Source organism: Staurois parvus, unplaced genomic scaffold (assembly GCF_062004578.1).
Source record: "Staurois parvus isolate SC_StPar_1 unplaced genomic scaffold, SC_StPar_1.0 ptg000569l, whole genome shotgun sequence".
In the NCBI taxonomy this organism is placed as follows: Eukaryota; Metazoa; Chordata; class Amphibia; order Anura; family Ranidae; genus Staurois; species Staurois parvus.
In genome coordinates, this window is record NW_028318365.1 from 252,363 (window position 1) to 280,308 (window position 27,946).

At 44.7% G+C, this 27,946-nt stretch overlaps 3 protein-coding genes across 3 annotated transcripts in view; 1 reads left to right on the top strand and 2 right to left on the bottom strand.

Annotated features, from left to right (window-relative positions):
• Window positions 1-27,946, top strand: part of LOC149450619 (uncharacterized) — a 225,844-nt gene that overhangs the window by 59,919 nt on the left and 137,979 nt on the right. The gene's annotated exons all lie outside the window — the stretch shown is intronic.
• LOC149450622 (uncharacterized) overlaps window positions 18,580-27,946 on the bottom strand; it is a 69,180-nt gene continuing 59,813 nt past the window's right edge. Inside the window, exon 8 of the mRNA XM_089691664.1 lies at window positions 18,580-19,804. Within this exon, the coding sequence (XP_089547790.1) occupies window positions 18,794-19,804 (1,011 nt within the window). The 3' untranslated portion in view covers window positions 18,580-18,793. The remainder of the gene's footprint in view (window positions 19,805-27,946) is intronic.
• LOC149450623 (uncharacterized) lies at window positions 22,405-26,941 on the bottom strand. The gene is made up of 7 exons (XM_089691668.1): window positions 26,935-26,941; window positions 24,258-24,394; window positions 24,048-24,171; window positions 23,834-23,931; window positions 23,548-23,754; window positions 23,298-23,439; window positions 22,405-22,532 (listed from the first exon to the last, which is right to left on the bottom strand). Exons 1-7 carry the CDS (start codon window positions 26,939-26,941, stop codon window positions 22,405-22,407), a joined length of 843 nt encoding a protein of 280 aa, XP_089547794.1.

Here is a 27,946-nt window from a genome sequence, read left to right on the forward strand (position 1 = left end):
AAAGTTTTCTGTGTTCCCCATCTTCTCCGTGTGCTCTGTCCTGCCTACGCTTCCGTTACACCCATATTATCAGAAGGGATTTGAAGGTTAAGATAAAGCCTATGACTATTGATTGCTGTAGATCTGGATGAAACTCGACTGATCCGGGTGAATAAGTGTAGAGATAACCCTAGTCAGTCTGGTCACCAGTACTTCAGTAATAATTATGAGGTCTGAGGTCAATAGCGATATGGGCCGGTAGGATTCTGCTAAGGTTGGGTTCCTCCCTGGCTTCAAGTACGACTATTATTGCCTCATACATGGGGAGGGAGTTCTGTTCCAATGCCACCTGGAGTATTTTAAGTAGTTCAGGTAGAAGTATTCCCCCAAAAGATTTGTAAATTTCCATGGGCAGCCCATCTCCGCCGGGAGCCTTGGAATTGGAGTATGAAGCTCCAGCCATCTGCAAGTCTTCAGGAGTGAGAGGTGTATTAAGCTTTTGCCTTTGTTGGATAGTAAGTTGAGGAAGTGTTAAAAACTCCCACATGCTAGAGTCATCTGAAGACACTTTGGTAGAGTAGAGCGTTTCATGAAAAGATCTAAAGCCTTGTAAGATGGAGGATGGAGGTATCTGTGACCAATTGAGTCGAGGGCAGTTTTAAAGAAGAGATATGAGAAGATGGTTACTGAGCTTTTGCAATGATTGTGAGAATATGACCCGTCTTTTCCCCCTCCTCAAGGCTTGAGAAGGAAAAAATGTTTATTTTCAGCATGCTGAAGTTGGACAGTGCGCAGAAACTGTTGTGCCGCAAGCACCCCCTCTCTGTATCAGGGTTGTTATTGCTAAGATAGGCTTGTCCTGCCTTAGTTACAGATTGGCCGGCCTCAACCCCCCATTGTCTGGAGTTAGTCTTCATTCTGGAAATTTCTCTGATACACGTGCCTCTAATATATGCTTTCAAAGCATCCCAAACAATCATAGGAGACATTGAGGCACTGATTTACTATTGTGCCTGGGCGCATATCCGTGGGCGAACGTCTAATTTTTACAAGCGACCGTCTACTTTTACCCCGCAACGAGATTAACTATTGAGCAGCGTCCATAAGTAGACGCCCAATCGAATTTACTAATGAGACACACGCCAGGAATCAGACTCACAAAGCAGACTTGGTAAGAGGCATGTCTAACACCATGAAAAATCACTGCAGAGTTCCCATTGAAATTTGCTTTGCCAAATATCAGGACTTCACTTTAAACAATATCTGCCATTTCAAAAAAAAATTAAGAATGTGTTAAAAATTGTTTTTTAAAAACAAATCAACACAGTAAAAACTAGACGCCCGTGCAGCTTATTTGGCCGATATAAATGCGCATGCGCAGAACACATTTTAGACGTCCTCTGTAGGCGCTTGCTTTTTAGCCACTGCTCAGTAGTAAATCTCAGTGTGGAGTCCTCTGACAGCCGCCACTCGGTCGCGTCTCCTGTGTGTGGAGTCCTCTGACAGCCGACACTCGATCACGTCTCCTGTGTGTGGAGTCCTCTGACAGCCGGCACTCAGTCACATCTCCTGTGTGTGGATTCCTCTGACAGCCGGCACTTGGTCGCGTCTCCTGTGTGTGGAGTCCTCTGACAGCCGGCACTCGGTCATGTCTCCTTTGTGTGGAGTCCTCTGACAGCCGGCACTCGGTCGCGTCTACTGCGTGTGGAGTCCTCTGACAGCCGGCACTCGGTCACGTCTCCTGTGTGTGGAGTCCTCTGACAGCCGGCACTCGGTCACGTTTCCTGTGTGTGGAGTCCTCAGACAGCCGGCACTCTGTCGCATCTCCTGTGTGTGGAGTCCTCTGACAGCCGGCACTCGGTCGCATCTCCTGTGTGTGGAGTCCTCTGACAGCCTGTACTCGGTCACGTCTCCTGTGTGTGGAGTCCTCTGACAGCCGGCACTCTGTCGCATCTCCTGTGTGTGGAGTCCTCTGACAGCCGGTACTCGGTCACGTCTCCTGTGTGTGGAGTCCTCTGACAGCCGGCACTCGGTCACGTCTCCTGTGTGTGGAGTCCTCTGACAGCCGGCACTCGGTCCCGTCTCCTGTGTGTGGAGTCCTCTGACAGCCGACACTCGGTCACGTCTCCTGTGTGTGGAGTCCTCTGACAGCCGACACTCGGTCACGTCTCCTGTGTGTGGAGTCCTCTGACAGCCGGCACTCGGTCACGTCTCCTGTGTGTGGAGTCCTCTGACAGCCGGCACTCGGTCACGTCTCCTGTGTGTGGAGTCCTCTGACAGCCGACACTCGGTCGCATCTCCTGTGTGTGGAGTCCTCTGACAGCCGGCACTCGGTCGCGTCTCCTGTGTTTAATAAACAGCAATCGGCATATCTTCATGTATTATAATTTGATTTCCTTAGTTCTATTGATTCTATTTTTGTTTCTTATCCTTTATAATTATTTCTGTAATGATTTTACTTATTTAGAAGGTCTAGATAATATTTATTTTGACAGCTGAATGTAAAAATAGCCGGGGACCTCATCCGAGAAACCCCGCCCCATTTCTGATAAGCCCGCCCCGGATTCTGATAAGCCCCCCACCCGCAGACCCCCACAACCACCGGCCAGGGTTATGGGGAAGAGGCCCTTGTCCCCATCAACATGGGGACAAGGTGATTTGGGGGGGAGCCCCCCTGCCCCAAAGCACCCCCCCATGTTGAGGGCATGTGGCATGGTATGGTTCAGGAGGGGGGGCGCTCCCTCTCCCCCCCTTTCCTTACCTGCCGGGCTGCATGCTCGGATAAGTGTCTGGTATGGATTTTGGGGGGAACCCCACGCTGCTGTTTTTTTCTTTAATTTCGGCGTGGAGTTCCCCCTTAATATCCATACTAGACCCGAAGGGCTTGGTGTGGATGGGAGGGGCACCCCACGCCGTTTTTTGTTTACATTTTGGGGTGGAGTTACCCCTTAAGATACATACCAGACCTGAAGGGCTTGGTGTGGATGGGAGGGGGGACCCCACGCTGTTTTTTATTTATTATAGTGCTGGTTTTTAAATGTAATTCTCCATTTTTTTTCTTCAGAATAGCTCAGAAATTCACCTGTCACTTCCCCCAGCTAAAATAAAAAGTTTTCTTGGAATTTATATCCCTAAAGGAAACAATGTTTACTTTGAGTTTATTAAAAGATACAAAGTTTTCTGTAACTTCGGGGAAAGTGACTTCTAAGCTTGTGAACTATAGTGAAGAAAAAAAAAAAGGCGGCATTTGCATTTGAAAATCAGTGCCGACATACACTTTGTATTGTGAAAAAAATTATTAATTGTGTAATCCGAGGCATTATTTTCAATGGATTTTCATTCGGAAACCAAAAATTCCGTTAACCGAGGCGTTGGTAAACCGTGGTACGCCTGTATTAGTATTGCAATCCTTTGTATTGGGATACATAGAACCAACATACATCAGAATTGGCAACATAGCACAACATTTGTGTCACATTGGAGACATCTGGCTAGTTACACTGACCTTGCCCAGGGACTTAGGATTGATTCACACCACAGAAAGCAGCATCTTTGCTTTCTGTCTAAATGATCCCTAGAATGTGAATTAGAATGAGGTCTTGTCTGTTCAAACACCTTTAAAGTAGCACCTTATGTGAATGTCAAACGATGGGATGAGATAAGGGCCTGGACTAATGATTGATTGGATAATGCTGGTTTGCACTCCACCCCCTTTTGGGAAAGTTTATCAAACCATGAGAAGAGTGAGCGAGAGAGAGAAAAGGATTAAAAAAAAAATAAATAAAATAATGGCATGGAGTCCCCCCCCCAAATCCATAACAGACCCTTGTCTGAGCATGCAGATACCGCATGCCTTCAAAGATTTATTTCCTTTGTTGAATTACCTGCTTGGTCACACTAGATGTGATTTAAAATTGTGCTTTTTGTTGGCAATTTCACCGTGTTTTCTGTAGATTTACCAATGAGTTATTGAATTTTCAATTGTGTTTTGCACTGCGGTTTCTATTGTAGTCTATATGTGAAATCGCTACAAAATGCTGAAAAAGTTATACAAGAACAACGTTTGAAATTGTGCTGCAGCAAATCGCTTACGTTAAGACACTCACATCCACATTCATTAGATCAGATATCAGGTACAATTTCAATTCCCAAATCGCACCTGAAATCGTACACCCTGGATGCGACTTGGCATGCGATTTGCATGATATGCGACTTACAAATCGTATGCCAAGTTGCACCCTATTGTCTGATATTAGAGCAGTCACATGGGTGCGTTTCCAACACTGATTTCTGAAGTAGTACATGTACTACTTTTGTGACGATTTGCATAGATATCTGTGTCAGATGTCTTGCAAATCACAAGGAAATCGGCATCTTCACTGTAGGTCGCACAATTTTCAAATCGGCTTTGATGTGACCGGGGTGTAAGGCCTTTTTATGTTTGATTTCCTGAATGTTTTTCCTATTTATGGGAAATGTTGCATGCTAGCAAAAGTGAATTGACATTTTCAGTATTGCATGCGAGATGTGGTCATGTGACTGCCTTAACTCATGCGATAATCTGCAGTGAATTGTGCCCATAGGGCCAAGAAATATTGCCAATAGGGTTCCCTTTCACATTCCTGTTCAATGTTCTGTTGTATGCTGCACAGGTACACTTCACTGTGGCTTTTTTTTTTACTCTGATTTATGGGGCCTGCATACCAAGGGTTAACACAGGTGGGAAGAGGATTCATCAGGTGCAAACACTTTCTCTGACCAAATGAATGACAGTGGTGGGTGTGGCCTACCTTATATAAAGAGTTGCAGTAGTGGGTGATTTTTGCCTTGTACAGGCACATTATTTCTGCAAGTCCTTGTCTGTGGTGGTTTGGGGAGGAAGAGATATTGTGGTGAATTGCCCCAGGCCACACTCACGCTGTGTTTGGGGGGGAAGAGATATTGTGGTGAATTGCCCCAGGCCACACTCATGCTGTGTTTTGATGTGGGCTGTAAATGTTTTGCATGTTCTTCCTTCTAAGGTGTGTTTGTGTGTTATTGTACAATGATTGTGTTTATTATCTTTGCATTGTAATCCTAACACATGTCCATTGCTCTGCTCTTCCAAGTTTTCTTTATTTAGAATGAAATGCAGTTTTCAGACAAACATGGTGAGAAATGTGTGTGTGGGGGATTTGGGGAGGTGGGAGGTGTTTTTATTTTGGCACATATGTATTTTTATATTGATATTTCGATCTGCAGCTTGTTCTGTGGATAAGCCTAAGTGATTCCTATTAACTGTTTGTCTCCTGCTGTATCCTGTGAAAGCACAGTTCATTAGAGGTATAATCTTTTAGATTGTAAGCTCTTATGAGCAGGACCGTTCTATTTTAGCAACATCAATCCTGCTTTTTTTTTTTCTTCACCAAGAAATTGAATGTGCCTACTTGTTGTTGCTGTCCAAATAAATGTGGAATGTGTATTTGATCAAAAAACATTTGGACTATGTATTTTTTGAGGGGATTATTTCATGTTCTAGTTGAATGTAGCACAGTGGCTAAATGGTTAGCACTTCCACCTGGCAGTACTAGGGTCATTGGTTCGAATCCCAGCCATGGCACCTCCTGCCTGGAGTTTGCATTTTCTCCCTGTGCCTGTGTGTTTCCTCCAGGTACTCCGGTTTCCTCCCACACTCTAAAGACATGCTGGTAGGTTAATTGGATCCTGTCAAAATTGGCCCTATATGTGTATGAATGTAAGTTAGGGCTATTAGTACGCCCCTTGAGGGTTAGGGACTGATGTGAATTTACCACATACATGTAAAGCGCTGCGTAAATGGACAGCGCTATATGCAAGTATGTCCAAACTAACAAACCAAAAGCCCCCTATTGCACCACAAGACCATGTTATGTACCAATAAATAGGTCATGTTCAATGTGCAGCTAGCTATTCTTTTTCTACAATCCTCTTAACAGTAATAAATTGGGCCCCCAATTTATGTTGACTTTGGGCCTTTACTGGCAAATATATATTCACCAATGTCATATACACAGTATAGCTGCAAACATACATTCACCAATGTCATATACACAGTAGAGCTGCAAACATACATTCACCAATGTCATATACACAGTATAGCTGCAAGCATACATTCACCAATGTCATATACACAGTATAGCTGCAAACATACAGTCACCAATGTCATATACACAGTAGAGCTGCAAGCATACATTCACCAATGTCATATACACAGTATAGCTGCAAGCATACATTCACCAATGCCAAATCCACAATAGAACTGCAAACATATATTTGCGAATGTCACATACACAATGGAGCCACATGTAAAATTGATATGGTGCACAAATAAACGCCAAGACGGCTGTTGGAGTATGCGCTAGAGCAGCTGTCATACCGGAAATACATCATGACTTTGGCGGCAGGACGTTTGCACACACCCGGAAGTGGTAGTGGGGAGTGTGAGTGGATGGGAGTGTAGTTAGGAGAGTTTAGTGGTCATTTACAAGTCTATGTTTTAGTTTTGTGAATTGTTCTTTTGTGGAATTCAAGACCACATCTGGACATGGCGAGATTGCTGTTCTCCACTGAGGAGCTGATCCTCATTTGCTGCAGAAACATTACTAATAATTGTTGTATTTTCAGTTGAAAACATGTCCAATTCCTAGATCCATTGAGGTACATAGCAGAGGTTCAAGGTTCTTCCTAACTATACAGGTGGCACAGACACAAGCATACACCCAGGGCCACTGTTAGATATCATGGGGCCCCGTACAGCATACCTGACAGCCCCCCACCACCAGAGAAAATATCCAAATTATATTTATGGTAAAATACACTAAAAACTTTTGTTAATGGACATAATCCCAACCATATTCCTGTGAAATCTAAATGATAAAACTGTACTGAGTTCATAAATAAAGCTGTGTGTGTAATGGAGGTCTTGGGGCTCATGGGTGCTGTGGCCTGTAGAGTGGGAATCAGTGGTTGGTTTTTGTGGCTATCGCCGTTTGCAGGCAACCTATGTTACACAATGGAAATGCTGCAGGTCATAATTTGACAAGCATATGGGTGCAGGTGTACAGCCCTGAACACAGGCAGTGAGCATTCAGGGCCACTTCCCCATGCCTTCACACCTGTCAGATGACAACCTATGTTCATACAGCTGCTGTGTCCCCATAGTGTAACAGGTGGCTCCAGCCACATAAACAACCCCCTCATTCATGCTGTACAGGCCAGAGGACCTGCCCTGATGAAGTCACGTGTTAAGCGTGATGATACGCGTGGGCGGTGACGCACTTCAGGTCGGACGCCTTCTTTATTTACATTGGACACCCATGCAAGTACATCTGATCTGAGGTTTGATTTACATGTGATGTACAAGATGATTTTAAATGTGAGCGTATTCGATATGTGATACTTTGGTGAATAAATAGTTGTACACTATGCAAGCATTCACTTCTATTTTCTGAGGGATCAAGTGGCTGCAGCCACCTTATGTGCCTGAAGAGGAGATCTGCTGCCCTGTGAGCCTGTGCTGGAATCTGTACATGAGGGGAGGTCAGTGCGGAGAGCTGTGGAGGATTACCTACTATTAAGGGTCCATGTGTTAGTGATCCTGAAGGCCTTTTGACCCTGTGCAGGTTGCAAGAGGGAGGTGAGCGGGGAATTCAGCAATTTTTGGATATCTCTGCACATTTATCAGCACAAAAAAGAAGAATTGCTGTGGACTTTATATATGTTTTTTTGTATATTGTCAGGTGTTTTACACCTCACAGGACTTTATATATTTATTCATTTATTTATGTTTGTTTGCATGATCAGTTCTTAGGTTATGCGTTTATTGGGATGCACATGCGTTTTGTGTTATATGGTGGGAACTGACTTTTAGTTCCGGTGGGAGGTTTTTTAGCACATTGAGTCCTGTTGTGACTTGTTTGATTTGGAGCACTATTGGATCCTATTGGATTACTTGGGGCACCATTTATGTTATTTGGTCCTTTTAGGACCTCGTATTGACACTTGTCACACGTGATTCTTTATGAGTTTTTTGGCACTATTTAATATTGTGTGTTTATGTTATTTGTGTCACTAATTTTGCACTGTTTCACTTATTCATTTATATGTGAAGAATTGTTATGGTGGTAGCGCTGCATCATTTGTGTTTCATTCATCTTTGGAATGGTCAGTGTACCTGTCACCCCTTATATTTGATTACCGTTTCTGAATAAAATGAAGTGATTTTAATACTACTACACTATGGGCACAATCTTTATGGCTTCTTTATGGAGCCTGTGAGGAGTACCAGTCTGAACAAGTACCCAGAGTAAGGGAATCCCTGAAAACAGGTGGCTGACCCTAAAGGAGACCTCTGGAGCTAAGCAGACATCTTCCACCAACTGCAGAGCTGCCCATTCCTAGACGGATGTTCTACAGATAACCATCACACATCATCACCATTAGTCCCTAAGGAGGAATTTTTATATGTGCATTTCGATGCGCATCTGGTGAGCGCACAATCCTACCATTTTCGACAGCTATTATCTACATTGGTGGATTTTGGGATTATTCTTATGTTTTAGACTGATTCCACCCCTCTAGTTTTATTTCAAGTGCTGCACTTTGTATTTTATTTTTCATCATACTTCTAAGGTGTCCTGTGTAGTGTGGTGATAGCACCTCCTCTGGAGGTTCATGTTCTAAGGTGTCCTGTGTAGTGTGGTGATAGCGCCTCCTCTGGAAGTTCATGTTCTAAGTTGTCCTGTGTAGTGTGGTGATAGCGCCTCCTCTGGATGTTCATGTTCTAAGGTGTCCTGCGTAGTGTGGTGATAGCGCCTCCTCTGGAGGTTCATGTTCTAAGGTGTCCTGCGTAGTGTGGTGATAGCGCCTCCTCTGGATGTTCATGTTCTAAGGTGTCCTGCGTAGTGTGGTGATAGCGCCTCCTCTGGATGTTCATGTTCTAAGGTGTCCTGCGTGGTGTGGTGATAGCGCCTCTTCTGGATGTTCATGTTCTAAGGTGTCCTGCGTAGTGTGGTGATAGCGCCTCCTCTGGAGGTTCATGTTCTAAGGTGTCCTGCGTAGTGTGGTGATAGCGCCTCCTCTGGAGGTTCATGTTCTAAGGTGTCCTGCGTAGTGTGGTGATAGCGCCTCCTCTGGAGGTTCATGTTCTAAGGTGTCCTTTGTAGTGTGGGGATAGCGCCTCCTCTGGAGGTTCATGTTCTAAGGTGTCCTGTGTAGTGTGGTGATAGCGCCTCCTCTGGAGGTTCATGTTCTAAGGTGTCCTGTGTAGTGTGGTGATAGGGCCTCCTATGGAGGTTCATGTTCTAAGGTGTCCTGTGCAGAGTGGTGATAGTGCCTCCTCTGGAGGTTCATGTTCTAAGGTGTCCTGTGTAGTGTGGTGATAGGGCCTCCTCTGGAGGTTCATGTTCTAAGGTGTCCTGTGTAGTGTTGTTATAGCGCCTCCTCTGGAGGTTCATGTTCTAAGGTGTCCTGTGTAGTGTGGTGATAGCGCCTCCTCTGGAGGTTCATGTTCTCAGGTGTCCTGTGTAGTGTGGTGATAGCGCCTCCTCTGGAGGTTCATGTTCTAAGGTGTCCTGTGCAGTGTGGTGATAGCGCCTCCTCTGGAGGTTCATGTTCTAAGGTGTCCTGTGTAGTGTGGTGATAGGGCCTCCTATGCAGGTTCATGTTCTAAGGTGTCCTGTGCAGAGTGGTGATAGCGCCTCCTCTGGAGGTTCATGTTCTAAGGTGTCCTGTGTAGTGTGGTGATAGCGCCTCCTCTGGAGGTTCATGTTCTCAGGTGTCCTGTGCAGTGTGGTGATAGGGCCTCCTCTGGAGGTTCATGTTCTAAGGTGTCCTGTGTAGTGTGGTGATAGCGCCTCCTCTGGAGGTTCATGTTCTAAGGTGTCCTGTGCAGTGTGGTGATAGGGCCTCCTATGGAGTTTCATGTTCTAAGGTGTCCTGTGTAGTGTGATGATAGGGCCTCCTCTGAAGGTTCATGTTCTAAGGTGTCCTGTGCAGTGTGGTGATAGGGCCTCCTATGGAGTTTCATGTTCTAAGGTGTCCTGTGCAGTGTGGTGATAGGGCCTCCTATGGAGTTTCATGTTCTAAGGTGTCCTGTGCAGTGTGGTGATAGGGCCTCCTATGGAGTTTCATGTTCTAAGGTGTCCTGTGTAGTGTGGTGATAGGGCCTCCTATGGAGTTTCATGTTCTAAGGTGTCCTGTGTAGTGTGGTGATAGCGCCTCCTCTGGAGGTTCATGTTCTAAGATGACCTGTGTAGTGTGGTGATAGCGCCTCCTCTGAAGGTTCATGTTCTAAGGTGTCCTGTGTAGTGTGGTGATAGCGCCTCCTCTGGAGGTTCATGTTCTAAGGTGTCCTGTGTAGTGTGGTGATAGCGCCTCCTCTGGAGGTTCATGTTCTAAGGTGTCCTGTGTAGTGTGGTGATAGCGCCTCCTCTGGAGGTTCATGTTCTAAGGTGTCCTGTGTAGTGTGGTGATAGCGCCTCCTCTGGAGGTTCATGTTCTAAGGTGTCCTGTGTAGTGTGGTGATAGCGCCTCCTCTGGAGGTTCATGTTCTAAGGTGTCCTGTGTAGTGTGGTGATAGCGCCTCCTCTGGAGGTTCATGTTCTAAGGTGTCCTGTGTAGTGTGGTGATAGCGCCTCCTCTGGAGGTTCATGTTCTAAGGTGTCCTGTGTAGTGTGGTGATAGCGCCTCCTCTGGAGGTTCATGTTCTCAGGTGTCCTGTGCAGTGTGGTGATAGCGCCTCCTCTGGAGGTTCATGTTCTCAGGTGTCCTGTGCAGTGTGGTGATAGCGCCTCCTCTGGAGGTTCATGTTCTCAGGTGTCCTGTGCAGTGTGGTGATAGCGCCTCCTCTGGAGGTTCATGTTCTAAGGCAGTGGTGGGCAACCTTTTTTTTCAACTGAGCCAAATCTCGCCAAAACCACGATTGAAATTTATTTTGAGAGCCACATTTTTAAAACTGAAAATACATAGGATGGTACACTGTTTTTAGTTTCAATAAGTTTTTATTGAGAATATTCTGCATGCAAGTATCCACATAGGTCGGGAGGATACAAATAACACAACTAATAAAACAAAAACTTTAGAACGATATTATTTATCGATAACGTTAAATTCCGTAAAATTTGCCTTACAATGTAGAGAAAATGACATCCTGACAATGACTGACAAAGTCACAACCACTAATGTGAACATTGTCCTTGCATTTCCTTGGATAGTTTGAGTAAGTCAGGTTTGTATGTTGTTGTTTTTAATTTTAGGCACGATTCCAGGTTCTCATCGATGAGACGATTTCTCGATTTACTCTTGATAAGGTTCATGCTTGAAAATGATTGTTCGCATAAATATGTAGACCCGAACAAGGAAAGAACAGCAAACGCTAGCTTTTTTAGTTGATTATATAAGTCAGGAATACTATTCCAGGTGTTAAAAATCAACATATCTTCCTTCTCCAGGTCTTTCAAAGCAGACCACTTGTTCTGTGAACTAAGTTCACATTTGTTTTTCTCCAATCTTTCTAAATCAGCACAAAGACGTTCAAATTTCGAGCTCCACAGTTCTTTGTTTTTTAAATCCAGCAATTGCATTTCAAAGTTGCCAATGTCAATATTAAAGGGAGAAAAATTTAATTCCGTTACAGTGGCATCCAGAGGTTTTTTAACAAAGGCCAACGTCGCTTTGCTGTTTCTGAATTCCTGAAACCTCTTGAGAAAAGCTTCCCTCATATTTAAAAGTGCTGTTTTAAAATAGGTAATGTCAATATCAGAATTATTTTCTTGGCGATGTTTCAACAGGCTTGGAAAGTGAATCAAAGTTTCTCTGTCAAAATCTTGAGCAAAAACAGATAATTTGTTTTCAAACGAAATAACTTCTTCTAACATCGAAAAAATTGTGTTTCCTTTCCCCTGTAGTTTATGATTAAGCTGATTTAGATGGGAAGTAACATCTACCATGAAATACAGTTTTTGGGTCCACTGATCGTTTGTTAATTCTGGATAGTGAACACCCTTCTCGAGGAAAAATGCTTTGATTTCTGATAATAAGGAAGCAAAACGTTTCAAAACGTTTCCTCTTGATAACCAACGTACCTTGTTATGCAGCAGAAGATCTGCGTACTCACTCTCAATTTCAACTAAAAATTCTTTAAATTGGCGATGATGAAGAGCTTTAGCTACAATGGAGTTGATCATCTTAGTCACCAATTCCATAACTTTGCACATTTCTTCTGGAAATGTCTGCGCACAAAGTGCTTCTTGATTTATGATGCAATGGTATGTAAGTATCTCGTGACAAATTTTTTCTTTCATAATAGCAACAAATCCATTTCTTACGCCGGTCATACTTTTTGCCCCGTCTGTTGCAATTGAGACGATTTTATCAAGTGGAATATGATATTTTTCAATGCAACCAATTACAGCATTTGCTATATCCTCTCCACGTGTTTGACCTTTCAGTGGCAATAATCCTAAAAGTTCTTCTTTAGGACCTGTAGCTGACATAAATCTTACAAAAAGTGAAACTTGAGCTGTATCATTTAAGTCACAAGACTCGTCAACTGCTATTGATAAAGCTGAAACCGCTTTAAGATCATCAACTTGTTGGTTGGTTATATTGGAAGACATTTTGGCTGTTCTATCCTTCACTGTTTTAGCAGACAATGGCAACTCTTTAATTTTTTTTAGAATTTCTTCTTTGTTCTTAAAATCCCTGAATAACTCTTCTGATGCACTTATAAAACAACGTTTTATGTATTCGCCATCTGTATATGGTTTGCCTCTCTTAGCAATCTCTTGACTAACCGCAAAACTTGCAAAATTAACATAGTTGGAAGACTGCACCCACTGATTAAACGCAGAACTTGATTTTTCTTGACTCTTCAGAAGTTCCTCAACTGCTTTCTTCCTTGCATCACCAACAGGATATTTATTACTAAAGGACAAGTGTTTTGTTGTAAAGTGTCTCTCCAAATTAGATTTTTTGTTATGCGCCAATTTTTCTTTACAAATAAGACAGGTCGGAAAGCCACTTACGTTCTGAAACGCGAAAGTCTCGGTCCATTCCACTTTAAATTCACGGTTTTCGTCTTCCGTTTTTCGTTGTTTTTTCTTTGTAGCCATGTCAAACAGGGCACCTATAAAAATGTTTCATTTCAAAATAAAGCCACCAACACCAAACCGGCATCCTTAATCACATAAAAGAAGTAATATTGGATGACACACTGTTATTTATCTGTGGATGGCGCACTGTTATTTATCTGTGGATGACGCACTGGTATTTATCTGTGGATGGCGCAGTGTTATTTATCTGTGGATGACACACTGGTATTTATCTGTGGATGACGCACTGGTATTTATCTGTGGATGATGCACTGTTATGGGGATCTGTGGATGACGCACTGTTATTTATCTGTGGATGACGCATTGGTATTTATCTGTGGATGATACACTGTTATGGGGGATCTGTGGATGATGCACTGTTATGGGGGATCTGTGGATGACGCACTGGTATTTATCTGTGGATGACGCACTGTTATGGGGGATCTGTGGATGACGCACTGTTATTTATCTGTGGAAGACGCACTGTTATGGGGGATCTGTGGATGACGCACTGTTATTTATCTGTGGATGACGCACTGTTATTTATCTGTGGATGACGCACTGTTATTTATCTGTGGAAGATGCACTGTTATGGGGGATCTGTGGATGACGCACTGTTATTTATCTGTGGAAGATGCACTGGTATTTATCTGTGGATGACGCACTGGTATTTATCTGTGGAAGATGCACTGTTATGGGGGATCTGTGGATGACGCACTGTTATGGGGGATCTGTGGATGACGCACTGTTATTTATCTGTGGATGACGCACTGTTATTTATCTGTGGATGACGCACTGTTATTTATCTGTGGAAGATGCACTGTTATGGGGGATCTGTGGATGACGCACTGGTATTTATCTGTGGAAGACGCACTGTTATGGGGGATCTGTGGATGACGCACTGTTATTTATCTGTGGATGACGCACTGTTATTTATCTGTGGAAGATGCACTGTTATGGGGGATCTGTGGATGACGCACTGTTATTTATCTGTGGATGACGCACTGTTATTTATCTGTGGAAGATGCACTGTTATGGGGGATCTGTGGATGACGCACTGTTATTTATCTGTGGAAGATGCACTGGTATTTATCTGTGGATGACGCACTGGTATTTATCTGTGGAAGATGCACTGTTATGGGGGATCTGTGGATGACGCACTGTTATGGGGGATCTGTGGATGACGCACTGTTATTTATCTGTGGATGACGCACTGTTATTTATCTGTGGATGACGCACTGTTATTTATCTGTGGAAGATGCACTGTTATGGGGGATCTGTGGATGACGCACTGGTATTTATCTGTGGAAGACGCACTGTTATGGGGGATCTGTGGATGACGCACTGTTATTTATCTGTGGATGACGCACTGTTATTTATCTGTGGAAGATGCACTGTTATGGGGGATCTGTGGATGACGCACTGTTATTTATCTGTGGATGACGCACTGTTATTTATCTGTGGAAGATGCACTGTTATGGGGGATCTGTGGATGACGCACTGTTATTTATCTGTGGAAGATGCACTGGTATTTATCTGTGGATGACGCACTGGTATTTATCTGTGGAAGATGCACTGTTATGGGGGATCTGTGGATGACGCACTGTTATGGGGGATCTGTGGATGACGCACTGTTATTTATCTGTGGATGACGCACTGTTATTTATCTGTGGATGACGCACTGTTATTTATCTGTGGAAGATGCACTGTTATGGGGGATCTGTGGATGACGCACTGGTATTTATCTGTGGAAGACGCACTGTTATGGGGGATCTGTGGATGACGCACTGTTATTTATCTGTGGATGACGCACTGTTATTTATCTGTGGAAGATGCACTGTTATGGGGGATCTGTGGATGACGCACTGTTATTTATCTGTGGAAGATGCACTGGTATTTATCTGTGGATGACGCACTGGTATTTATCTGTGGAAGACGCACTGTTATGGGGGATCTGTGGATGACGCACTGGTATTTATCTGTGGATGACGCATATATGGCATCTTAATGTGTGTAAATAGCATTATAAAATTAGTGGGGCTCATCATGGATATTTTAAGCAGGGTTCTCCACCTTGATGGATACACCCAAACAGTAGGCAAGAAGTAAAAGTAATAAAACAGGCATGCACACATGGCACTGGCTCTGCAGTCAAGTTGAATAAAAGTAAAAAATGACAACATAAAATGAAATAAAAATCAAGATACAACTAAAAAAGTACATATAAAAGTATGTGAAAACACACTGAAATAGTCCTCACTGGTACTGTTATATATTGACCTCAGAACCTGGCCACTAACTTATTTTGTTGGCTCCTAGATTACGATATTCCGCAATTTTATGTCCACACCCCCCTTTTCACATCAACCCTTTTTATGTCAATCCCACAATGTCACATTTCTCCCCTCATGTCACATTTCTGCCCCTCCATGTCACACTTCTCCCCTCGTGTCACACTTCTCCCCTCGTGTCACACTTCTCCCCTCCATGTCACATTTCTCCCCTCGTGTCACATTTCTGCCCCTCCATGTCACACTTCTCCCCTTGTGTCACATTTCACCCCCTCGCGTCACATTTCTGCCCCTCGTGTCACATTTCTGCCCCTCGTGTCACATTTCTCCCCCCTCATGTCACATTCCCCCCCCCCCCATGATGGCCATCACGCCTTTCTTTTTACCCTGCCCTGTTCACATCTCTCATTTCCATAGTTAGGCACACTTAATTCATAATCACCACCTCCCCTCCCATGATGGCCATCAGTCACCCCTTTCTTTTTGCCCTGTTCACAGTTCACATCTCTCATATGAGTACATAATTCATAATCACCACCCCCCCTCCATGATGGCCATCAGTCACCCCTTTCTTTTTGCCCTGTTCACAGTTCACATCTCTCATATGAGTACATAATTCATAATTATCCCCCCCCCTCCATGATGGCCATCAGTCACCCCTTTCATTTGTCTCTCCCTGGCCCTGCCCACATCTCTCATTTCCAAGTTCCAGAGGCATATAGTTCATATTCATCCCCTCCCCCCCTCCATTCCCCCCCAACCCTTCCTTTTTCTGTCACAGAAATTGAGTCCCCAGAGGCAGGCAGGCCAGGCCATTGCTACACCTACCGGATGACACGCTGCTGATTTGGGAGGCACAGTCTTCTTCTGAGGGCGGCAGACAGAGAGAGGATGCTGCCTCGCCGCCGCGGCGCTACACAGAAATACACGCCCCCCCTATACCACATGACCCGACTGGAGCTGTGTAGAGCCGGCCGCCGGGGCTGCACACAGGGCGCGCACTGACAGAGGCTAGCTGCAGAGTCCTGACTTTTGGGGCGACCGCCCGAGAGGAGGGAGGGGAGCGGGCGCCCGGCACACAGAAGAGCCGCATTAAAGTGTGTAAAGAGCCGCATGTGGCTCGCGAGCCGCGGCTTGCCGACCACTGTTCTAAGGTGTCCTGTGTAGAGTGGTGATAGCACCTCCTCTGGAGGTTCATGTTCTAAGGTGTCCTGTGTAGTGTGGTGATAGCGCCTCCTCTGGAGGTTCATGTTCTAAGGTGTCCTGTGTAGTGTGGTGATAGCGCCTCCTCTGGAGGTTCATGTTCTAAGGTGTCCTGTGTAGAGTGGTGATAGCGCCTCCTCTGGAGGTTCATGTTCTAAGGTGTCCTGTGTAGTGTGGTGATAGCGCCTCCTATGGAGGTTCATGTACTGAGGGATCGTCCACCTTTATGCTTTCCCTTCCAAAAACACTGTTTTATCTCACCAAAATGTATTCTCTTTTTTCGTTGATATGTGTTTGTACAAATCTGCTAGGCCTTCCCTAAGTTTCCTCTCCAAATCAGAATACAATGAATGTGTTGTGAATGCAGATAACAATCTCTCTGCATCTCCAATATCCTTCTCCAATGATAACATCTGTTTATTATATTCCGGAGCCAATATGGACATCATTTGCTGTGAGCATGATTGTAGGCTTTCCTCCCGTTCCCTCTTGAATTCCTCACTTATTTTTTCAATGTTGGGAAAGATCTGGATCCTCCACCCAAGTGGGTTGATCTTTTCTTGGGCATACTTATCGAATGTTTTAATATGACAAAAAAGTGCCGATTTCTTTTCCAAGAGCTTTCCCAACCTCAAAAACAGCGAATACATTTCTGTTTCAGTTTGTTCCTTCTGGGAAAAGTCTGCCTGATAAGAAGACATCAAATGTAGCCATTCTTGACCCCGGAACTCATATTGATGGATCCACAATCCCATTCCAACAAATGTAACACTTCAATGGCAGACGATGTGCACTGTACAGAGGAAAACATGTAAATAATATTCTTTGTAATGTGTAAACGATGATCGCGTTCCTTCATTGTTATATTTAATAAAAGCTCTTTTCTTATTATCTATCGCTTTTGTAACTTTGGCCGTAAGCCACATAGGTTGGATTTTTAGCCTTTTATACTTGTTGTCCATGGGAATATATTTTGCAGTGTGGTCACATACAGTCTTTTTGAAGAACTCCCATTTCTGTGTTGTGTTCATCGATGCCAATATTCCCTAACCATCTAAGTCATAGAAAGCAGATCTCAGCCTTTAAAAATTAGCTCTTAAAATTCAGCATTTTTATTTTTCCCGTATGTGCTCGCTGTTTACAGCTAACAATAAATGAAATCATGTTATGGTCACTGCTACCCAGATGTTCTTTTCTATGGACATTCGTAATAAGCTCTGCATGTTTGGAGATGACCAGGTCCAGCAGAGCATTATTCCTAGTTGGGGCTTCTATGAACTGGACCATAGAATTGTCCTGTAGTAGGTTTACACATTCCTGTCTTTTAACTGTTCCTGTAGTACCATTACTCCAGTCAATTTCCAGGTAGTTCCCATCCCCCATTATTATCACTGTCCCAGCCCTTGCAGCCCTTTCCATCTTTGCGAGGAGCGGAGTCTCCACCTCCTCATTAACACTGGGAGGCCTATAACAAAATACAATGATGACCTTTGTAGTACGCCCCCCATGTGCAGTTCCACCCAGGGACAGACTGACTATTTGGAAACTCGTGTACTGCCCGAGGGCCCGGGGTAAGTAGGGGGACCCACGAGATGCCCCTGGTACCTTTTTCATTAGCTATTTTGAGTTTGGGCAAGGACAAAGTGGCCCCATGATCCCCTATTGCCCGGGGGCACCAGGAGTTGTCAGTCCCCCCCTGGTTCCACCCATAATACTTCAGCCTCATTACACTCTCCATCAACTAGGTCCTCTTTCACACTCGCTCTGAGATCACTTCTCACATAGAGACAGACTCCACCACCTTTCCTATTTCCCCCGTCTCTCCGAAAGAGAACCTAGCCAGGAATATGAATGGCCCAGTCATGTGAGGAATGAAGCCAAGATTCAGCAATACCAATTCAATCCTAGTTCTCTTCATGCACCAAACCTTCCAACTCACCTATTGTGCTGGGCACACTTCTGGCATTGGGGAACAAACACTTTCATTCACTGACACCTTGTTTACACGGATTTTGTGTATTTTTTATTTTCATACAAATGGTACCAATTCCACTGGTTATTTGTAACATGGGAACCTTCTTATCATCTGCCATAGCCCTCTTCCATCTTTTCCCATTCCACCCCCCAATAAGTACTGACCCGTCTGATCTGTCTACCCTGTTATAATCCCTGATGTACAGGAAGACAGGACTTCAGTGAGGAACATTTCCCTCACTCAGGACAGGAAAGTAGCTTCTCCCCCGTATGAGATCTTTGATGTATGTAAACATGGGACTTCTGTGAAAAACATTTCCCACACTCAGGACAAGAATATGGCTTCTCTCCTGTGTGAGATCTCTGATGTGTGTAAAGATTGGACTTCACTGAAAAACATTTCCCGCACTCAAGACAAGAATACGGCTTCTCCCCTGTGTGAGATCTCTGATGTCTGTAAAGATTGGACTTATCTGAAAAACACTTTCCACACTCAGGACAGGAAAGTGGCTTCTCCCCCATGTGAGATCTTTGATGTGTGTAAAGATGGGACTTCACTGAAAAACATTTCCCGCACTCAGGACAGGAATATGGCTTATCCCCCGTGTGAGATTTCTGATGTGTGTAAAGACTGGACTTCACTGAAAAACATTTCCCACACTCAGGACAAGAATACGGCTTCTCTCCCTTGTGAGATCTTTGATGTGTGTAAAGATGGCACTTCTGTGAAAAACATTTCCCACACTCAGGACAGGAAAATGGCTTTTCCCTCGTGTGACATCTCTTATGTCTGTGAAGACTGGACTTATCTGAAAAACATTTTCCACACTCAGGACAGGAATACGGCTTCTCACCTGTGTGGGATCTTTGATGTGTGTAAAGACTGGTCTTCTCTGAAAAACTTTTCCCACACTCAGGACAGGAATACGGCTTCTCACCTGTGTGAGATCTTTGATGTGTGTAAAGATGGGACTTCTGTGAAAAACATTGCCCGCACTCTGGACAGGAATACGGCTTCTCCCCCGTATGAGATCTCTGATGTTTATGAAGATTGGACATCTCTGAAAAACATTTCCCACACTCAGGACAGGAGTACGGCTTCTCCCCCGTGTGAGATCTCTGATGTGTTTGAAGACTGGAATTATGTGAAAAACATTTCCCACACTCAGGACAGGAAAACGGCTTTTCCCCTGTGTGAGATCTTTGATGTCTGTAAAGATCAGACTTCCTTGAAAAACATTTCCCGCACTCAGGACAGGAATATGACTTCTCCCCTGTGTGAGATCTATGATGTCTGTAAAGACTGGACTTCAATGAAAAACCCTTCCCGCACTCAGGACAGGAGAACCTCTTCCCTGTTGGAAGGCCGGCCCGGTCCTGCACAGTCTGAGGTTCCTCAGGATACGAGGAATCCGATGGTCCATCTACACTGGGTGGAGCCGGATGGACATTGGAGGGAGCCGGGTTTTCTCCTGGACTATACTGTGTGATGTCCTCATCTTCTACTTTCCAGTCTGGAGACAAAGTGAGACAATCCTCGGAGGTTTTCCTCATCTCCCGGCCATGGACTAAAATACAAAGACAAAGAGGATTACTAGACAGGAGCTGATTGGTTCCCCCAAACCAGGACTCTGCCCACATCAGGCAGCTTGGTCTCTGAGGAGCTTACAATTCCACCCTCAAGGGAACTAGGAAATGGCTCCTCTGATCTCCTACCAGGTCATTTCTTTATTCATGGACCTTAGTCAGAGAGTGAGGAAACAACCAGAACTGTTTTTTATAGGAGGGACAGTGATGAGGGGATTATAGGACGAGGGTCCCCACCCCCTCTATCACTCATCGCCATCTTCCCAACACAAGAAGTACTGCACTTCCTGATTTACTCCATGATTTAGCCATGAAGAACAGCGGGGCTGAGCCCCACCAGAGGTCAGAGAGTGAGGATGGGGGGAGAACAACCAAGATGAAGACTGGACTGATCCTGAAGACCACCATCATTGGGGTATTGACTCCTCCCTCATTATCGCTTTCTGTTTAAGGGTCCAAAGTTGGAGGATGTTATCACATTATTATCACCATGTAAAAGTCTGTGCTCCAATCACATCATCCGATATAAAATGTCCAGGTGGGAGGAAATGGGGGGAACAAAAGACAATCCATATTATGTGTATATATAGCAGTGGGGGGAGGGGGGAGAGCAGAAGTCAGGAGTATGTAATGTACAACATAGAATATATAGTGCAGGGGTCAGGAGTATGTAATGTACAACATAGAGTATATAGTGCAGGGGTCAGGAGTATGTAATGTACAGCATAGAGTATATAGTGCAGGGGTCAGGAGGATGTAATGTACAACATAGAGTATATAGTGCAGGGGTCAGGAGTATGTAATGTACAGCATAGAGTATATAGTGCAGGGGTCAGGAGTATGTAATGTACAACATAGAGTATATAGTGCAGGGGTCAGGAGGATGTAATGTACAACATAGAGTATATAGTGCAGGGGTCAGGAGTATGTAATGTACAACAGAGTATATAGTGCAGGGGTCAGGAGTATGTAATGTACAACATAGAGTATATAGTGCAGGGGTCAGGAGTATGTAATGTACAGCGTAGAGTATATAGTGCAGGGGTCAGGAGTATGTAATGTACAACATAGAGTATATAGTGCAGGGGTCAGGAGTATGTAATGTACAACATAGAGTATATAGTGCAGGGGTCAGGAGTATGTAATGTACAACATAGAGTATATAGTGCAGGGGTCAGGAGTATGTAATGTACAACATAGAGTATATAGTGCAGGGGTCAGGAGTATGTAATGTGCAACATAGAGTATATAGTGCAGGGGTCAGGAGTATGTAATGTACAACATGGAGTATATAGTGCAAGGGTCAGGAGGATGTAATGTGCAACATAGAGTATATAGTGCAGGGGTCAGGAGTATGTAATGTGCAACATAGAGTATATAGTGCAGGGGTCAGGAGTATGTAATGTACAACATGGAGTATATAGTGCAGGGGTCAGGAGTATGTAATGTACAACATAGAGTATATAGTGCAGGGGTCAGGAGGATGTAATGTGCAACATAGAGTATATAGTGCAGGGGTCAGGAGTATGTAATGTACAACATGGAGTATATAGTGCAGGGGTCAGGAGTATGTAATGTACAATATAAATTATACAGTGTAAGGGTCAGGACTCATAATATTTGTATTCAGTAATCAGTGGAAGATTAAATGTTTACTGTAGACAAGTTGCAGAGGTCCCACACCGCTGCCTCCCATCTCCTGAGACTGCACTCAGTGACTTGGGTCTGAGACACTACAGACATATCCCTCCACCCGGCACAGCCAGCAGACCACAGAGTAAGTAATCCTGGGAGAATTGTTCTGTCAGAGATCTTACTAGACGCGGTCATGAAAAAGAAGATCCAAGACACACCCCAGGTGCCTAGGTCTAGTAATGTCTATGGTGAAATGAAGATTTTGCTGCCAGCTGAACCCCAGAATCTCCAGAAATCCAGTCTAGATACATAAATTAAAACAATATATCATATAGGCATGCGCTAGAAAAATATATACAACACCAAATAATTAAGTGTCCATATTAAACTGTGAGAGTCCAAAAAAATCAATTTGAAATTCCAATGTGAACTGTGAATGATCCACCACCAAATGAATTAAATAAACTCACCAGAGCTAAATGCTGATCAGATTATAGAGCAGCACTTGTGCCCTGGGAGCGATGAATGCAACGATTTCCAAATATTAGATGAAGTAAGTAATCAAATCCTGATGATCAATACCGCCCCTTGATGACGTTGTGGTGACGAAACGCGTTGGGCGTGGACTACTCGATGCTGACGTCAGGACGTTCTGTTCCTATTGTGTGTCGGAGGTGATCCGCGGTGAGCGGAGATCCTCGTTCCTCAGTTGCTGTGGATCGCTGTTTAAGCTGGTGTCTGTCTGGACACCTTTCTTGTGAGTGTATTGGAGATTCTATTAAATATATACTTTTTATGAAACGTATTCCACCATTATATTTCTTTCTTTTGTCCCTGAGTGCACCCTATACATTATGGAGAGATGGATTTGAAAGGAGAGATATAAGACCTTGTGGCTGCAGAGTATTGCTTCTGATAGAGATATGCTGTTCTTTATGCCGACTGCCATTATTGATGATCAGGATTTGATTACTTACTTCATCTAATATTTGGAAATCGTTGCATTCATCGCTCCCAGAGCACAAGTGCTGCTCTATAATCTGATCAGCATTGAGCTCTGGTGAGTTTATTTAATTCATTTGGTGGTGGATCATTCACAGTTCACATTGGAATTTCAAATTGATTTTTTTGGACTTTCACAGTTTATTATGGACACTTAATTATTTGGTGTTGTATATATTTTTCTAGCGCATGCCTATATGATATATTGTTTAAATTTGCCAAATTTATTATTTATAATTTTGGTGGGGTGTTGCTGCTTTATACACAAGGTTTATATATTTTTCTTTGACACATAGATTGGCGCTTTTTTCTATATTTTTTGTTGTAGATACATAAATTGTGTCTGCAGCACAGAGAAGGAAGATTATCCGAAAGAAATCCAGGAATACAGGACGGGGAACACAGCTCAGGAAAGTGACCAGGGGATTACAGGCTGATATCACCCAGTCCCCGCCCTACTCTGGACCAATCAGTGAGCAGTATGGGTGGAGGAATGGATTTAGTGTTCATGACCCACCTGTGCTGATCTCTGTAGGAGTGTCCTCCTCTATAAATGTCCCCGTTATTCCATCCTCCTCCATAGACTGCTGATCATCCCTCACATACGCCTCTTCTTCTTCTGCTTTCACCTCAAATTCTATATCGATTGGATCTCCACTCTAAATCAAGGAAATGAGAGAAAATATCATCTGTAAAATGTAAGGTCACATAAACAATCCACACATCATCTTTACAAGTCCATGTTCTAGATGCTCCATCCCACCAACCTTGTAATAGTGAGGGATGGTGTGACCTTCCTGTGTGGAATCCAGGGAATACAGAGGACGGGGACATCTCTCTGGTGGGTTCCTGGTATTAGGTGGCTCCATCATCTCCTTGTGTCCTTCTGAAAACTCCTCCATCACTCCATACTCCTCATCCTCCTCTTTATACTCTTCTTTAACATCAATATTATCATCCCCGAGGATTCCACTCTGAAAGATATAATAAAACATTCATTGTAACAAACATGCTGTGTATAAATCACAACTACCAATAATTGTCATCATCTACCTGATGATGGTGAGGGATGGTGTGACCTTCCTGTGTGGAATCCCGGGAATACAGAGGACGGGGACATCTCTCTGGTGGGTTCCCATGACTGGATCCATCTGTAGGAAACACACACACTGACTGAATCCATTGTTTCTATGTGTTTATCAGATGATGGGGGATCTAGGTGGATCCTCCGTACTGCTCTCTCCTTTACAATAAAGTCTCCTCTTACCCGGTGATGTGAGGGGCGGCTGATTGTCCATCATGACGTCCTTGTAGAGATCCTTGTGTCCTTCTAAATACTCCCACTCCTCCATGGAGAAATAGACAGTGACACCCTGACACCTTATAGGAACCTGACACACACAATGATACAGTCACCATCCAGACACATCCCTTGTCTGTTACTGGAGAATGTCCCAGAATTCCCGGCACCGCTCACCTCTCCTGTCAGCAGCTCAGTGATCTCTCTGGTGACTTCTAGAATCTTCTTCTTCTTTCTCTCTTCTATCAGGGAGGGAGGTGGAGGCAATGTGATGTCATATGATCTCCAGACTTCACAGGAGGAAAACTCTACATCTGAACACAAATAGTCACATCAAATGATATTCCCAGAATCCTCCTCACCTCTCCATTCAGGTCTCCATTTTATTAAAGCCCCACTTCAGGCTGAGGTATAATTCCCCCCCACAGGACCCCCACACTACGCAGGGTATAGGCTTGTTGCAGCATTCTGATGTCATTACATAGAACACAGGACCAACAGTCCCACTTTACATGTGAGGATACCAAGGGACCCCACATCCTAAGAGCATCAGAAAAAATCAGATGGAGGGACATTGGGAGGAGGAGCTGTGAGGTCAGTGTGATGTCATAGGATTCTCTGACTCTGGATGGAGGAACATTGGGAGGAGGGGCTGTGAGGTCAGTGTGATGTCATAGGATTCTCTGACTCTGGATGGAGGGACATCGAGAGGAGGAGCTGTGAGGTCAGTGTGATGTCATAGGATTCTATGACTCTGGATGGAGGGACATCGGGAGGAGGAGCTGTGAGGTCAGTGTGATGTCATAGGATTCTCTGACTCTGGATGGAGGGACATCGAGAGGAGGAGCTGTGAGGTCAGTGTGATGTCATAGGATTCTCTGACTCTGGATGGAGGGACATCGGGAGGAGGAGCTGTGAGGTCAGTGTGATGACATAGGATTCTCTGACTCTGGATGGAAGGATATTGGGAGGAGGAGCTGTGAGGTCAGTGTGATGTCATAGGACATATAGACTCTGGATGGAGGGACATTTGGATGGGGAGATTTGAGGGGTCCTCTATATGAGGCTCCCATGCAAACCAAATCCTTGTTCTTGGGTGCGTCCTACCTCTCCTAAACTGAAGAGTGACCTTTGACCTTTACCATCCAGAAATCTGTCCGGAATCTGTGGAAGTAAGCTGTCATGTGATCAGGTGACGTGCGGAGGAACGGAGTGTAAATAGCAGACAATTGTCTCCAGAGCCCCTAATGGTGGGGATGGATTTGGCGGCGTGCTGGTGCCAAGTTTCCTCCCCCCAGGGTCACTGCAGGTGTGGAGAAAAGCTGTGTAAGAGGATATGGAGGAGAGATGAGGAGGAGATCCAGGAATCAGGAGAAAGGTCAGGGCAAGCAACAGACGAGCGCATCCAAGAGACCAAGCCGGGGTCACTACACAGAAAATCAATCCAAGGAAACAACAGGCAGGACGAGGAATAGCAAGAAGGAGCTGAGAGACAAATGAGAATATTGCTCAGCCAATGGGAGATGATCTCAGCATGACTTCCATCATGAAGGAGATGAGGGGGAGGGGAGGAAGTCACTGAAGGTGACCATAGATCCATGGAAATTCAGCTGGTTCAGCAGGGATCGCTCACATTTCCATCCATGTGTGGCCACTGCCGGATAAAAGCCCCTCCCCCAGCGGCTGCAGCCAATAGCTTCAGTGCTGATCTGTTTATTCTAAGAGCGGAGGAGTCCCCCCATTGTCAGAATACAAGAGTGCAGCGGGGAGGATTCCCCCATCCACCTCCAATGTGTGGATGGGGGAATCGCTTCTATTTCCTTCCATGACCTTTTTGTCTCCGGCTCCCTTAACCTACTAGCAATTACAGAAACCTGACTCCAAGCAGCAGATTCTGCTTCCCCCGCAGCACTTCCCTATGGAGGCCTCCTCTGGACCCACTCACCCAAACCCAGTGGTCAGAAAGGTGGTGGGGTTGGTTTGCTTCTGTCCCCACTGAGCACCTTTCAAGTCCCCCCTAACCCTCCATCTCTATCCTTCTCTTCTTCCCAGACTCACTGCATCTGGCTGTTTTCTCCCATTTCTCTGAGGATTGCAGTGATCTATCGGCCTCCTGGACCCGTGTCCCGCTTTCTTGATGATTTCTCCGCTTGGCTACCCTACTTTCTCTTCTCTGAACTACCCGCTATCATTCTCAGAGATTTTACCATTCCTATTAATGTCAACAACCCGGCTACATCCCAACTCTTCAACATAACCTCATCTTTTGCATTAGCACAATGTATACCGTCCTCCACTCACTCTGATGGGAATACATTGGACCTTGTTTTCTCTCATCTTTGCACTCCCTACAACCTCACAAACACCCCCTTTCCTCTCTCTGATCACAATCTCATCACCTTCACAGTCTCCTCGTCTTCAAACACCTATCCCTCCAAGCAGCAAACAATTACCAGAAGAAACCTTCACAACTTGAACCCGGCTCCTTTCCACTCTGCAACTGACCAACTCTATGACAGAATCTCTCCCTGTCCTGCCCTGACCTGACCACTGCTGTCTACAACAGTTCACTATCATCTACACTGGACTCACTTGTTCCTCTAACAACACGAAGCATCAGGCCCCGACCATTAAAACGACATAGTCGTGCGCTGGAGCGATTGTGGCGTAAAACCAAATCTCAACAAGCATTCACCCGATATAAATCTGTTTTCTTTACATACAATTCCTCCCTCCATGCTGCCAAACAAGACGACTTTGTCACTCTCATCAATAGCTTGTCATCCAGTCCTCGTCGTCTCTTCTCTACTTTTAACTCTCTACTTTCTCCACCTCCACCCAGCACCTCACTTACTGCTCATAAGATTGCAAATAATTTCAAAAACAAGATTGATGCAATTTGTAGGGACATCTCCACTGCACAGACATCCATCCCACTTAGCATACCTTATACTAAACCTCCCTCAACACTTTCCTCTTCTGACCTCGCTACTACCGAAGAGGTCACTAAGGTTTTCTCAGAAGCCCATCTCACTACCTGCCCCCTGGATCCTGTCCCCTCACAACTACTACGGTCACCCTCTTCTTCCATCCTATGCTCCCTCACTCACATCTTCAATCTTTCCCTCTCTACTGGTGCCTTCCCCTCCCCTCTAAAGCATGCGCACATCACTCCCATACTTAACAAGCCCTCCCTGGACCCCACCAACCTGAATTAGTTAAGACCCATCTCTCTGCTGCCATTTACCTCTAAACTCCTAGAACGCTTAGTCTACAATTGCCTGAGCTCCTCCCACCTCACTGACAACAACAACCTTCTTGACACCTCCTCCCTTGGTTACTTGATAACCTCCCATGGCTTTAAGTACCATCTCTATGCTGATGACACACAAATCTATCTTTCTACTCCTCACCTCACCCCTTCAGTCTCCTCCTCACCTCACCCCTTCAGTCTCCTCCTCACCTCACCTCTTCAGTCTCCTCTCCCTTTACTAACCTACTAAGTGACATATCGGCATGGATGTCACTCCACTTCCTCAAACTCAATCTTTCCAAAATGGAGTTCATACTATTCCCTCCAGCCCGTGCCCCCTCCCCTGACTTCTCCATCAAGATCAATAATACAACCATCAGTCCCTCCCCTCATGCCAGGGTACTAGGTGTAATCCTAGACTCCCATCTGTCCTTTCAGCCCCAAATCAAATCACTGTCCAAATCTTGTAGACTTCACCTCCACAACATCTCCAAGATACGCCCGTTCCTAACCTCAGAAACTACTAAGCAACTTATTCCCTCCCTTGTTATATCTCACCTTGACTATTGTAACTCCCTCCTCATTGTCCAACCTCATCGCAGGCTATCCCCTC

Coding starts and splice junctions, on each gene's coding strand:
- LOC149450623 (XM_089691668.1), bottom strand. Junction 24,172..24,257: donor CTGAGCTGCTGACAGGAGAG/GTGAGCGGTGCC, acceptor TGTGTGTGTCAG/GTTCCTATAAGGTGTCAGGG. Junction 22,533..23,297: donor TCCTACAGAGATCAGCACAG/GTGGGTCATGAA, acceptor TACACTCACAAG/AAAGGTGTCCAGACAGACAC.